The following is a 14,116-nucleotide window of genomic DNA, read 5'->3' on the forward strand; positions in this document are numbered from 1 at the left end:
GGAGTCTTTGTGCGCTACACCCACAATGCTCAAATTCCCTACAGGGATCATGGGGGCGATTCTCCGATATGGAGGCCAAGTGTTCGCGCCGTCACGTTTCACGACGGCGTGAACAGTGCCCGGGCAGGACCTATTGTGGGGACCAGTACAGCGCCGGAGCGGTTCACGCCACTCCAGCCTCCTTACGCAGCGCCAAATGGGCGCCGCTCCAACCTGCACATGCACAGTTGGGCTGCGCCACCCTGCGCATGTGCGGGGAACTTCTTACGCGCGCCGGCCCCGACCCAACGTCGGGTCTGTGTTCAGGGGCCGGTCGCGCCGGAAGGTAGGCCCGGGTTGGGGGGGGGGGGGGGGGGGGGGAAAGGCCGGCCCGCCAATTGGTGGGCCCCAATCGCGGGCCAGACCCCATCGGAGCCCCCCCCCCACCCCCCACCAGGCCGCTCCCTGAGCGTTCCCGTCAGCAGCGACCGGGGTGAACGCCACCGGCGGGGCTCGGTCGTGTCGGGGCGACGGCTCAGCCCATCTGGGCCGGAGAACCGCCGATTCCAGCGGCGCCGCACCAAACGTGCCGGCGTAAATGGCAGCGATTCTCCGCACCTCGGAGAATCGCGCACCGGCGCCGGGGCGCAGTTGCGGCAATTCTCCAGCCCGGCAAGGGGCTCGGAGAATCGTCCCCCATGTATTTCCATTACTATTACATTAACCATTACCCCATAATCACATTGGCCCCCAGCCTGTCCACCATACAACAATTGCAAACCGCCCCCCCCCCAAAAAAATACAGTATTCAAGGAATCCCAAACAAATCTAGCCCATCAACAATCATAAAAGTCCCCACAGGACCCTTTGAATTGAGTTCAAGACTATATTCTTTAACAAAGGCCTCAGCCTCCTCCGACATATTGAAATAGTCGGCTTTCGGCCCTTGAGTAACCCGCAGCCTCCTCACTCCGCTTTGGTATAACGCTGCCTTTGCCTTATTAAAGGCCACCCGCCTCTTTGGCAGCTGCGCTCCAATGTCTTGATATCAGTATGGTACTCCCTTCCCATCTCGAGTCTAGATTTTCTTTGGCCCACTGGAGGTCCCGCTCCTCTTTCGGAAACGGTGCAATCTTACAACCTCTGTCCGTAGGTGGCGTGTTTGCCCAGGACCTCTACCAGAGTTTGATGGGGCCTATCCAACTCTTGGAGGGGTTCTCTCCCCACCCTCACCCCACCAGCTTCCTGAACATCTGCGGAAAATACTCAGTGGGATTCGGGCCCACTATCCCCTCTGGCAATCCCACGATACTGCGGTTGTCTCCTTGACCTGTTCTCCAGGACAACCACTTCACCCTCAGGATGTTGTTTCTCGCCTCCGTCAACAAGATCTCAGCCTCCAACGAGATAATTTGATCACTGTACTGTAACAAAGTTGCCTTCACTCCCTTCAACACGGCCATTGTAATAGACCCCTCCCAAAAAACTTTCCCAGAATACAAAAATCTTTCATGTTCTGCCAATATGATAAAGCCAATCTTTCTGTAGATTAAAATCATCCATAATTATCACCATGCGTTTGTCACAAGCTCCCAATATTTCTTCCTGCATACGCCATCCTCCAGTATGGTTACGGTTAGGTGGCCTACAAACTATTCCATAAGACCATAAGACATAGGAGCGGAAGTAAGGCCATTCGGCCCATCGAGTCCACTCCACCATTCAATCATGGCTGATTTCAACTCCATTTACCCGCTCTCTCTCCATAGCCCTTAATTCCTCGAGAAATCAAGAATTTATCAACTTCTGTCTTAAAGACACTCAACGTCCTGGCCTCCACCGCCCTCTGTGGCAATGAATTCCACAGACCCACCACTCTCTGGCTGAAGTGACTTGCTATCTTTACTATTTCTTACCTCTTCCCAAACAGATTCTAGTGATTATATCAGTGGCATGAAGTCTTCTTTACTGTCAAACAGCCGAACCTATCACTGAAAATTGATTTTTTTTAAAAACAATTATATTTATTGAGGTTTTACATTTTAAACAAATAATGCGACAAAACTACAGGAATGGTCCAGCACTGCAAGAAAAACTAAAGGTTCAACATACATGAATACAGAGGGAACAGGAGAACAGCAGTACAATGGTGGTTAGCACTGCTGCTTCACAGCTCCAGGATCCCAGGTTCGATTCCCGGCTTGGGTCACTGTCTGTGCGGAGTTTGCACGTTCTCCCAGTGTCTGCGTGGGTTTCCTCCGGATGCTCCGGTTTTCTTCCACAGACCAAAGATGTGCAGGTTAGGTGAATTGCTAAACCGCCCCTTAGTGTCCAAGGAGGTTAGGTGGGGTTACTGGGTTGCGGGGATAGGGTGGAGGTTTGGGTTCAAGTAGGCCGGTGCAGACACGATGGGTCGAATGGCCTCCTTCTGCACTGTAAATTCTATAATTCTACTCTATGATAAGAAAAAATAACAAATAATCACAACATAATCATTTTTTTTTTTTTAAGTATATTTTATTGAAATTTTTCGTTCACAATTTTTTCCCCTTACACATCAAACATAAAGAAAATTTAACAGTACATGTAACATGATAACTACAATCTAATAAAGAGTAACTAACTAACATGGTAAACTAACCAATTAACAAAATGAAACTTTCCCCTCCCCCCTCCCCCCCCCCCTGGGTTGCTGCTGCTGGTCATCTATCTTCCCTCTAACGTTCCGCTAGGTAGTCGAGGAACGGTTGCCACCTTCTGGTGAACCCTTGAGCCGATCCTCTCAGTGCAAACTTAATCTGCTCCAGTTTTATGAACCCCGCCTTATCGTTTATCCAGGCCTCCAGTCCAGGGGGTTTCGCTTCCTTCCACATGAGTAAAATCCTACGCCGGGCTACTAGGGACGCAAAGGCCACAACATCGGCCTCTTTCGCCTCCTGCACTCCCAGCTCATCCGCAACTCCAAATAAAGCTAACCCCCAGCCTGGTTTGACCCGGACCTTCACCATCTTCGTAATCACTCCCGTCACTCCCCTCCAATACCCCTCCAGTGCCGGGCACAACCAAAACATATGTGTGTGGTTTGCCGGGCTTCCGCCGCACCTCCCACACTTGTCCTCCACTCCAAAGAACCTGCTCAACCTTGCTCCCGTTATGTGTGCTCTATGTAGCACCTTAAATTGAAGCCTGGCACACGAGGAAGAGGAATTTACCCTGCTTAGGGCATCAGCCCACAAACCCTCCTCAATCTCCTCCCCGAGCTCTTCTTCCCACTTTCCTTTCAGTTCGCCCACCAGCTCCTCCCCCTCTTCTCTCATCTCTCGGTATATCTCTGACACCTTGCCCTCCCCGACCCACACCCCCGAGAGCATTCTATCCTGGATCCCCTGTGTCGGGAGCAATGGAAATTCCCTCACCTGTTGTCTTGTGAACGCCCTCACCTGCATATACCTAAAGAAATTTCCCCGGGGCAGCTTATACTTTTCCTCCAACGCTCCCAAGCTCGCAAACGTCCCGTCTATAAATAAATCTCCCACCCTCCTAATTCCCAACTGGTGCCAGCTCTGGAATCCTCCATCCATCCTCCCTGGGGCAAACCTATGGTTGTTCCAAATTGGGGACCCCACCAGGGCTCCCAGCACACCTCTCTGTCGTCTCCATTGCCCCCAGATATTTAATGTTGCCGCCACCACTGGGTTCGTGGTAAATCTTTTTGGTGAGAACGGTAGTGGCGCCGTCACCAGCGCCTCTAGACTTGTCCCTTTACAGGACTTTCTCTCTAGTCTTTTCCACGCCGCTCCCTCTCCCTCTATCATCCATTTACGAATCATCGCCACATTGGCGGCCCAATAGTAGTCGCCCAAATTCGGCAGCGCCAGTCCACCTCTGTCTCTGCTACGTTGTAAGAACCCCCTCCTTACCCTCAGAACTTTCCCTGCCCACACGAAGCTTGTGATGCTCCTGTCTATTTTTTTTAAAGAAAGCCTTAGTGATCAGTATAGGGAGACATTGGAATACAAATAGGAACCTCGGGAGGACCATCATCTTAATTGCCTGCACTCTGCCCGCCAGTGACAGTGGCTGCATGTCCCACCTCTTGAAGTCCTCTTCCATTTGTTCCACCAGTCGTGTCAGATTAAGTCTGTGCAAGGTTCCCCAGCTCCTGGCTATCTGAATGCCCAGGTATCGAAAGTTTCTTTCCACTTTCCTTAAAGGCAGGCCATCTATCCCTCTACTCTGGTCCCCAGGGTGTATCACGAAAAGTTCACTCTTCCCCATGTTAAGCCTATATCCCGAGAAATCTCCGAACTCCCTCAATATCTGCATGACCTCTGTCATCCCCCCCCCCACTGGGTCCATCACATACAACAGTAGGTCATCCGCGTAGAGTGACACTCGGTTTTCTTCTCCCCCTCTAATCACCCCTCTCCATTTTCTGGAGTCTCTCAGCGCCATGGCCAGTGGTTCAATTGCCAACGCGAACAGTAATGGAGATAGCGGGCATCCCTGTCTTGTTCCCCTGTATAGTCAGAAATACTCCGATCTTTGCCGACCCGTGACCACACTTGCCGTTGGGGCACCATAGAGGAGTTTGACCCAGCTAACAAACCCGTCCCCGAACCCGAACCTCCTCAGCACCTCCCATAGATACTCCCACTCCACCCTGTCAAATGCCTTCTCTGCATCCATTGCCGCCACTATCTCTGCCTCCCCCTCTACTGGGGGCATCATTATCACCCCTAATAGCCGTCGCACGTTGACATTTAGTTGTCTCCCCTTTACGAATCCTGTCTGGTCTTCGTGCACCACCCCCGGGACACAGTCCTCTATCCTCGATGCCAGCACCTTGCTAGCAATTTGGCGTCCACATTTAGTAGTGAAATAGGCCTATAGGACCCGCACTGCAGCGGATCGTTATCCCGCTTCAAAATTAGCGATATCGTCGCCTCCGACATTGTCGGGGGTAGAGTCCCCCCTTCCCTGGCCTCGTTAAAAGTCCTCACCAACAGCGGGGCCAGCAGGTCCACATATTTTCTATAAAATTCCACCGGGAACCCATCTGGTCCCGGGGCCTTCCCTGCCTGCATGTTCCCCAGCCCCTTGATAACCTCGTCCACCCCAATTGGTGCCCCCAAGCCTTCCACCTCCTGCTCCTCCACCCTCGGGAACCTTAATTGGTCCAGAAACTGCCGCATCTCCTCTTTTCCCTCCGGGGGTTGGGACCTATAAAGTCTTTCGTAAAAGGTCTTAAACACCCGTTTATCTTCCCTGCGCTCCGCACCGTAGCTCCCTTTTCGTCTCTAATTCCCCCTATCTCCCTCGCCGCTGTCCTCTTTCGCAACTGATGGGCCAACAGGCGACTAGCCTTTTCCCCATATTCATACCTCATCCCCTGTGCCTTCCTCCACAGCACCTCCGCCCTCCTGGTGGTCAGAAGGTCGAACTCCGTCTGGAGTCGTCGTCTCTCCCTGTACAGTCCCTCCTCCGGGGTCTCCGCAAATTCTTTGTCCACCCTTAAGATCTCCCCCAGTAATCTTTCCCTTTCCTTGGCCTCTGTTTTCCCTTTGTGGGCCCTGATGGAAATCAGCTCTCCTCTGACCACCGCCTTTAGTGCTTCCCATACCACTCCCACTCGGACCTCCCCGTCGTCATTGGCCTCCAGGGATCTCTCGATACATCCCCGCACTCTTCCACAGACTCCCTCATCCGCCAACAATCCCACATCTAATCGCCAGAGTGCACGCTGCTCCCTCTCCTCTCCTAGTTCCAGGTCCACCCAATGTGGAGCATGATCCGAGGTAGCTACAGCTGAATACTCAGTTTCTTCCACCCTCGAGATCAACGACCTTCCTAAAACAAAAAAATCTATCCGGGAGTACACCTTATGAACATGGGAGAAGAAGGAGAACTCCCTGGCCTTCGGTCTAAGAAATCGCCATGGATCCACTCCCCCCATTTGGTCCATAAACCCCTTAAGCACCTTGGCCGCTGCCGGCCTTCTTCCGGTCTTAGATCTGGATCTATCTAACCCTGGGTCCAGCACGGTGTTGAAGTCTCTTCCCCCCCCCCCCCCCATTATCAAGTTTCCTACCTCCAGGTCCAGTATACGTCCCAGCATCCGCTTCATGAATCCCGCATCATCCCAATTCGGGGCATATACGTTAACCAACACGACCTCCATTCCCTCCAGCCTGCCACTCACCATCACATATCTGCCTCCACTATCTGCTACAATGCTCCTTGCTTCGAATGATACCTGTTTCCCCACCAGTATGGCCACCCCTCTATTCTTTGCATCCAGCCCTGAATGGAACACCCGTCCCACCCACCCTTTCCTTAACCTAACTTGGTCTGCCACCTTCAGGTGCGTCTCCTGGAGCATAGCCACGTCTGCCCTCAGTCCTTTCAAGTGCGCGAACACTCGGGCCCTTTTAATCGGTCCATTTAGGCCTCTCACGTTCCACGTGATCAGCCGCACTAGGGAGCTACCTGCCCCCTTCCCGTGACGACTAGCCATCACCCTCTCTAGGCCAGTCCCACGTCCCGATTCCGCGCTCCCACTCGTTCCCCAGGTGGCGCATTCCAGCCCCGACCACCCTTTCTTTAGCCAGTTCCTCTTTGATTTCTGCAGCAGCAACCCAGTTATCCTCCCCCTCTAGATCCCCATCTAGCGTGATTGCTCCCCCCATATTACTTCCGCAAGTCAGCTGACTTCAACTGACCCCGGCTTCTCCTGCTCACTCCTTGACCCCCCCCGTGTGGGGAACTCCCATCTACCTTGCGCCTATCTTCCCGCCATCATCTTTCTGGCGTGGGAACATCTCTGTAGCTGTCCCGCCCCTAGTGGCGCAGCTCCCTCTCCCATCCCACTCCCATTCCTCATCCTCCGCCTATGTCCCTTCTTTCCCCCCCCCACCGGCGCCCACATTTCTTAGTGTCTCCCCCCTTCCCAATTTACATCTCTATATACATCGACAGTGACATTTCCCTCTAATATCAGTCCCTCAGTTCCGATCCAATTTCTCGTCTTTAATAAAGGTCCATGCTCCTTCCGCCGTTTCGAAGTAGTGATGTCTCTCCTGGTACGTGACCCATAGTCGCGCCGGCTGCAGCATCCCGAACTTCACCTTCTTCTTGTGTAACACCTCCTTGGCTCGATTAAAACTCGCCCTCCTTCTCGCCACCTCCGCACTCCAATCCTGGTACCCCGTACCACCGCATTCTCCCATCTACTACTCCGTACCTTTTTGGCCCATCTCAGAACGACTTCTCTATCATTAAAGTGGTGAAATCACACGATGGTCGCCCTAGGTGGTTCTCCCGCCTTTGGTCTCCTCGCAGGGACCCGATGAGCCCCCTCCACTTCTAAGGGGCCCGAAGGGGCCTCAGCTCCCATCAGTGAGCTTAGCATCGTGCTCACGTAAGCCCCGCAGTCCGCTCCTTCCACTCCCTCAGGGAGACCCAGGATCCGAAGGTTCTTCCTTCGTGCTCTGTTTTCTAGGGCCTCAATCCTTTCAATGCCCTTTTTGTGGAGCGCCTCGTGCGTCTGTGTTTTGACCGCCAGTCCCAGGATCTCGTCCTCATTATCCGTCACCTTCTGCTCCACCACGCGGAGCTCTGTCTCCTGGGTCCTTTGTGCCTCCTTAAGCCCCTCAATTGCCTGTAGCATCGGGGTCAGCACCTCCTTCTTAAGTAGCTCCATACACCGTCTTAAGAATTCGTCTTGATCGGGCCCCCATGTCGCCTGGGCTTTCTCCACCGCCATCTTGCTTCTTTTTCCCTCCTGTCCCTATCGTCGAGGATTCTTCGCGATGTAGCCGCCGCCGCCGATATTTTTCTCTTTCGTTGGGGGGGGGGGGGGGGGGGGACTCCCTATTAACTCACCCCACACCGGGTTTCGTCGTGAAAAAATTTCCCGTTGGGGCTCTTAAAAGAGCCCGAAGGTCCGTTTGAGCTGGAGCCGCCGAAACGTGCGGCTTAGCTGGGCATCGCCGCAACCGGAAGTCATCACAACATAATCATAAGGGAGCAACGTCCAGGATTATAGAAGAATTTCAGGATACTGACACTATGTTGCTCAAGAAGGCTGATGCCAAGACAGGATCAACGAACATGCCTCAGGATCTCTCAAGGATTCCAAGAACTAAGCACTTCCATTTCCACCATGCCGACACTCAAGCAACCATTAGCCTAGGCCCCGGCAGGGGTGGACGGGGTTGACTCGACCTGCTTAGCCACCTCCAACCCCGCTCAAGGATAGGATAATATAGGGCCAGTGGTAGGGGGGCCCAACTGCGCCCAGGCAAGATTGGATCCTCTCTACTCTGTCGAACCTGATATACCCAGCCTCCAAAACAAGCATGGCAGCCAATTCGCAAACTCAGTCAGAAACGTGCCTCTCACTTCTCGCCGCACTGTTGCTTCGCAACTCCAGGGTCCCAGGTTCGATTCCCGGCTTGGGTCACTGTCTATGCGGAGTTTGCACGTTCTCCCAGTGTCTGAGTGTTTTTTCTCTGGTGCTCCGGTTTCCTCCCACAGTCCAAAGACGTGCAGGTTCGGTGGATTGGCCATGCTAAATTGCCCTTAGTCTCCAAAAAAGGTTAGGAGGGGTTATTGGGTTAAGGGGATAGGGTGGAAGTGAGGGCTTAAGTGGGTCGGTGCAGACTAGATGGGCCGAATGGCCTCCTTCTGCACTGTATATGTTCTATGCCTAACCCTTACCTCCCAAACCTATCAGGATAACCGACACGCCAAGCAACAGGATTTCAGCATCTTAAGGTGGGCCCCTACCAGGGCAAGTGCTCTTCCGAATGCAAAAACTCTCTTAAGCGCCTACACCGTTCTCCCAAGGATACCTTGCAAATCTTCATAGTGAGCTCGAAAGTCCTGCATCAGAGTCAAGACCTTCACCCAGAACACCATTCTCAATAGTGGCTATCATCCAGATGCACACAGCACTGCTGAGGTGAAAGACTGCGCACCTGCAATAATGCCACAGCAAGCTAAGCCACTCCAGCCCACTCCGACCAGCATGGTCAAACGAGGATTTTCTACAATTTATCTCAGCCCGTCTCCACAAAACACCAACCGAGATCCTCCAAGGACACAGCGCAAGACATATATCCCAAGAAAAGACAAATATGAAACATGCATCAGAATAAAATACAGGATACATGATGAGCAGAGCCACAGCTTACGCCAACACAGCTGTTTCCAAGCTCACATCACATGACTCCCCCACCAAAGAAATTGACTTTTAGATGTTTCCAGTCACGTTGCCTCAGGATTTCAATTGGTGTAGATTTACTTTTCTCTTTAGCTCTTTCTTTCCCTCTATTTTGATTTCAGTTCCTGACTTCACATTGAATTTAATATTTTAACTTGCACCTCCTGGTTTATACCGAGGATCAAATGTGATCGGTTGTAAAAATAAGCTGTGGCTTGCCATGTTCACTGTTCCCACAACCACTGTAGAGGGCACTGCATTGTTTCAGATGTAAGATGGCCCTAGGTTATAGCTCAAATGTTAGCAGCTGTAAGTTCAACAATGCAAGCACCATTGACTGCAAAATCTAGGCCTTTATAAATATATAAATGCTCTAGGTAAGTTTAAAGCTCTTTAGCTGCCCAATTTGGCTATGTTTCTTAGGTTTGAAACTTGTATTGAACCCTAGACATTTCAATTCTTAAACGAAAATTGGCAGATGAAATAGTTGAAAAGAAAAACAATTTTATTGGTTATATTGATTTTTTAAAAATTGGTGCCTTATTCATAATAATAGAATTGAGATTACTGTCAAAACATTTTTTTATTACATTGCCGTGCATTAGATAAATTGTGACTTCAGTTTTTTAAGTTTATTTGGTCTTTTATAAACATTTAACATCAGCAAGATATTTGCATGTTAATAGAGGTATGCTAAGTGTGGACAAGTAATGAACACAGATGTCAGAGTCTTGATGTAAACATGAGCTGATAACAATGCAGCTTATAGCAGGACCTGACCAGGATGGGCTGATAAATGGTAGGTCAACATAAAAGATGGGTGGAATTTCACCAGTTCCATCAACAACAAAACATCAAGTTGCAACAAAACCAGAGGTCAAGATCACTCTACAGCTAACATCAGCTCCTCTAGGGCCAGTCTCCAGTTTCCCCTCTGCCGCATCCACTTGCTGTTGTGCAGGGGGGTTGCAAGCTCTGTCTACTTGGCCACTGTAGACTACCTGACTGTCAAGCTGCTGGAGCTAGTGGGCAACAAGGCCTAAGACAAGAAGCATGCCTGCATCACCCGTGCCAACTGCAACTCACCATCCACAATGATGAAGAGTTCAAAAAGCTACTGGGAGGGACATCAAGGCTGCCCTGCTGCCTAAGAAAACTGGACATCCCTGCAAAGTTTAACACCTGAAGGGGCAATACCAGTGTGAGAAACACCACACACCTGTTAATAATTTACACTTAGTCAAATTCTGAAGAAGTATTTATTTTCGATCTTGCAAGAGCGGGTGCCTCCAGTAAGCAATAGCAGACACAAAGAATTCACACAGCATCACTTTGTTATATACAATCCATGAAAATACAATCCGTGAGAAACACATCCCACAAACTATAGAAAGGGCAGTTCCCTTATCAGTGATCCCTTATTTGGCCTCCCCCTTGCATAGTGATTTCTGTCCGCTCCTGGTATATCCAGAGACCGGCAGTTAAAGATAAGAATGGGGCCCCCTGCTTGCACCTGCTATCTCCCCCTTGCTTAGCAAGCTCTGTTATTGTACATCCCGTTCTTCCCCGAAGGTCATCCTGGTACATAGTTATAATAATTCGCTCACTATAGCTTACTCAGAACTTGACATGTTAATTTTCCCATCATGCTTCATTGTTGACATCTTAATTGTGAACCAGAGTTTATACATGTAAAAACAACACAAAAACAACAGAAAATGTTCATTTCTCACACCAGGAAAAGAAATTACTTGATACAAGTGGCAGATGGTAATCCTCCCTGAAAATATTCAACCATCTTCCTGTCATAAGTCAAAAGCAGTGTTGAAAATTTTGAAATACATTAAACACAAAACTCCTCTTTAAAATTTGTCTGAATTCAAATACAGTGATGGATTCTTGTAGCATTGGATGAGTCAGTGGGTCGCATATCGCAACAACACCCATTGTACAAAGCAAAGTAAGCAAACTTCTGAAATAATATTTGATCTTGCAAATGTTAAGCAAAACCTCAATAATATGATCTTGTGAATATGGTAAATGCTTAAAATTAAGTGAACCAAATTTCTCAAGTAATTGGTTATTCTTGCCCCAGTAAAACAATCTCGGCAAATTAGTGCTAGGTCAAGTTGTTAATGGAATTATCAATATGAATATATTTCCTTGTCTGATAAAATAGAGTAATAGCATATCAATAATAATTTAAAATTCTCTTGAATCTAGTGACCAGCATGAACGCCCTTCAGCAAAACAGCTCCTTCAACATCCATTCATTGTAAAGAAACAGAAACCGCCGTTACGGGAAGTCAAAATTAAAATTAATAGCGGAAACAATTTCAAGCAGCAGTAGTCTCAAAAGCCACCCCTGGATATTACAAGAATATTCAATAATGAGGGGGAAAAAATGATGAGAAATTATGCATTTGTATGGAGAATCATATTTGCTAATTCTAAAAAATGTGAAGTATATACTTTTATAAAAAGCTGTTTCATACAGGTTGCACTAAAGTTTCTAAATTTTGAAATTGTATATTACATTTCACGCAAATTTCATTGCAAAATTGGTGTTAAATTGCTTCCATTGGAGGATTAGGGAATTATTATTTTGACAATATTACCTTTAAAAACATAAGCACCCATCCATGTTGATGAGAACAATGGTTCTGCCTGCTTTCACTCGAGCAAAATTTACAAGTTATTGCTTGTACTCTTCACCCAATGCCGGAGTCTATGTATTTACATTGTGTATCTTGTGTTGCCCCATTATGTATTTTCTTTTCTTTTCATGTACTAAATGATGGGTTTGAACTGCTCGCAGAAAAATACTTTTCACTGTACCTCGGTACACGTGACAATAAACAAATCCAATCCAATCGAATCATAATCATAGAGGCTGGTTTAGCACACTGGGCTAAATAGCTGGCTTGTAATGCAGAACAAGGCAGCAGCGCAGGTTCAATTCCCGTACCGGCCTCCCCTGAACAGGCGCCGGAATGTGGCGACTAGGGGCTTTTCACAGTAACTTCATTGAAGCCTACTTGTGACAATAAGGGATTATTATTAAAAGCCAGCATGAAAAAACACAGTGGTCTTGGTTATTTTATGATGAGGAGATGCCGGCATTGGACTGGGGTGAGCACAGTTTTTCATAGAATTTACAGTGCAGAAGGAGGCCATTCGGCCCATCGCGTCTGCACCGACTCTTGGTAAGAGCACCCTACCCAATGTCCACACCTCCACCCTATCCCCATAACCCAGTAACCCCACCCAACACTAAGGGCAATCTTGGACACTAAGGGCAATTTAGCATGGCCAATCCACCTAACCTGCACATCTTTGGGCTGTGGGAGGAAACCGGAGCACCCGGCGGAAACCCACGCACACACGGGGAGAATGTGCAGACTCCGCACAGACAGTGACCCAAGCCGGGAATCAAACCTGGGACCCTGGAGCTGTGAAGCAATTGTGCTATCCACAATGCTACCGTGCTGCTGCTTCCTCAGGTGAATGAAGAGGTATTTGTTTCTGGAACATACCTCTTTATTCACCTGAGAAGGAGCAGCGCTCCGAAAGCTAGTGACATCGAAACAAACCTGTTGGACTTTAACCTGGTGTTGTAAGACTTTGTACTTGGTTATTTTAAGTAGAAAATGGCTGGACTAGCCACTACTTTTGTGGTAGTTGATGAATGATCACATTGCAATGGCACAATTAAAGAAAGGAGCTCTGCAGCTGTTGTCAGGTATATGGATGAAAATTACAATGTGGAAAATTGACCAGCTATATCCTGTCCAAAAAAGGGCAAGAAAATCCAATCCCGCCAAATTACAGCCCAGTGTACTCACAGTTAAAGTAAAGAAAGGTATTAATAGTGCTATTAAGTCTAACTTACTTAGCAGCGTCCTGTGATCAGTGTCAGTTTGGATTATGCTGCTCCTGACCTCATTTTGGCATTGGTAGAAATGCGGACGAAAAATATGCCAGAGAATGACATTTTTAAACTTGTATTTCTTGGCAAAATCAATTGGTACCCATGCGACAAAACTTGAGGGTTTAGACTGTAGACCTGGGAAGACATGTAAAATGAATATGCATAACAAATCAACACACTTGTCTGACTGTTCAAATGACTTGAGGTTAGACGAGTGACTGCACTCGGCATCAAGGGAGCACTTGACTAAGTGTGGCATCAAGAAGCCATAGAAAAATGGGAATTAGAAGGAAATCACTCCACTGATTGGAGTCATGCTCAGCAGGAAGATGGCTGCGGTTACTAGTTACTGGTCTATAACTTCAGTCTCTGGACTTCACTGCACAAATTCCTCAAGGTGGCGGCCTGGACCCATCTTCAGCTGCTTCATCAGTGACCTTCCCTCCACCAGAAGGTCAGAAGTGGGGGTGTTCGTTTAGCACAGTGGGCTAAACAGCTGGCTTGCAATGCAGAACAAGGCCAGCACCGTGGGTTCAATTCCTGTACCGGCCTCCCCAAAGAGGCGCTGGAATGTGGCGACGAGGGGCTTTTCACAGTAACTTCATTGAAGCCTACTTGTGATAATAAGCAATAATTAATATGATTGCACATTGTTCAGCATCATTCTCAGCACCTCGGATTCAGAAGCATTTCCATGTCCTAATGCAACAAGACCTGAACAACTTCGGACTTGGGTTGATCAATGGCAAGTAACATTTGCATCAGTCATATGCCACGTAATCACAGTAAGAAGTCTTACACCAGGTTAAAGTCCAACAGGTTTATTTCGAATCACTAGCTTTCGGAGCACTGGTCCTTCCTCAGGTGAATGAAGAGGTAGGTTCCAGAAACATAAATATAGACAAAGTCAAAGATGCAATATGATACTTTGAATGAAAGTCTTTGCAGGTAATTAAGTCTTTACAGGTCCAAACGGAGCA

General features: G+C 48.6%; 1 protein-coding gene across 2 annotated transcripts in view; it reads left to right on the top strand.

Moving 5' to 3' along the window:
- Nucleotides 1-12,907, top strand: part of map3k19 (mitogen-activated protein kinase kinase kinase 19) — a 257,278-nt gene extending 244,371 nt beyond the window's left edge. For both annotated transcript variants that reach the window (XM_072472582.1, XM_072472589.1), the window contains one exon: nt 11,429-12,907. In XM_072472582.1, the coding sequence (XP_072328683.1) occupies nt 11,429-11,555 (127 nt within the window). In that variant the 3' untranslated portion in view covers nt 11,556-12,907. The remainder of the gene's footprint in view (nt 1-11,428) is intronic.
- Nucleotides 12,908-14,116: the final 1,209 nt, after the last annotated feature.

The sequence above is a fragment of the Scyliorhinus torazame genome, chromosome 2 (assembly GCF_047496885.1).
Source record: "Scyliorhinus torazame isolate Kashiwa2021f chromosome 2, sScyTor2.1, whole genome shotgun sequence".
Lineage (NCBI taxonomy): Eukaryota > Metazoa > Chordata > Chondrichthyes > Carcharhiniformes > Scyliorhinidae > Scyliorhinus > Scyliorhinus torazame.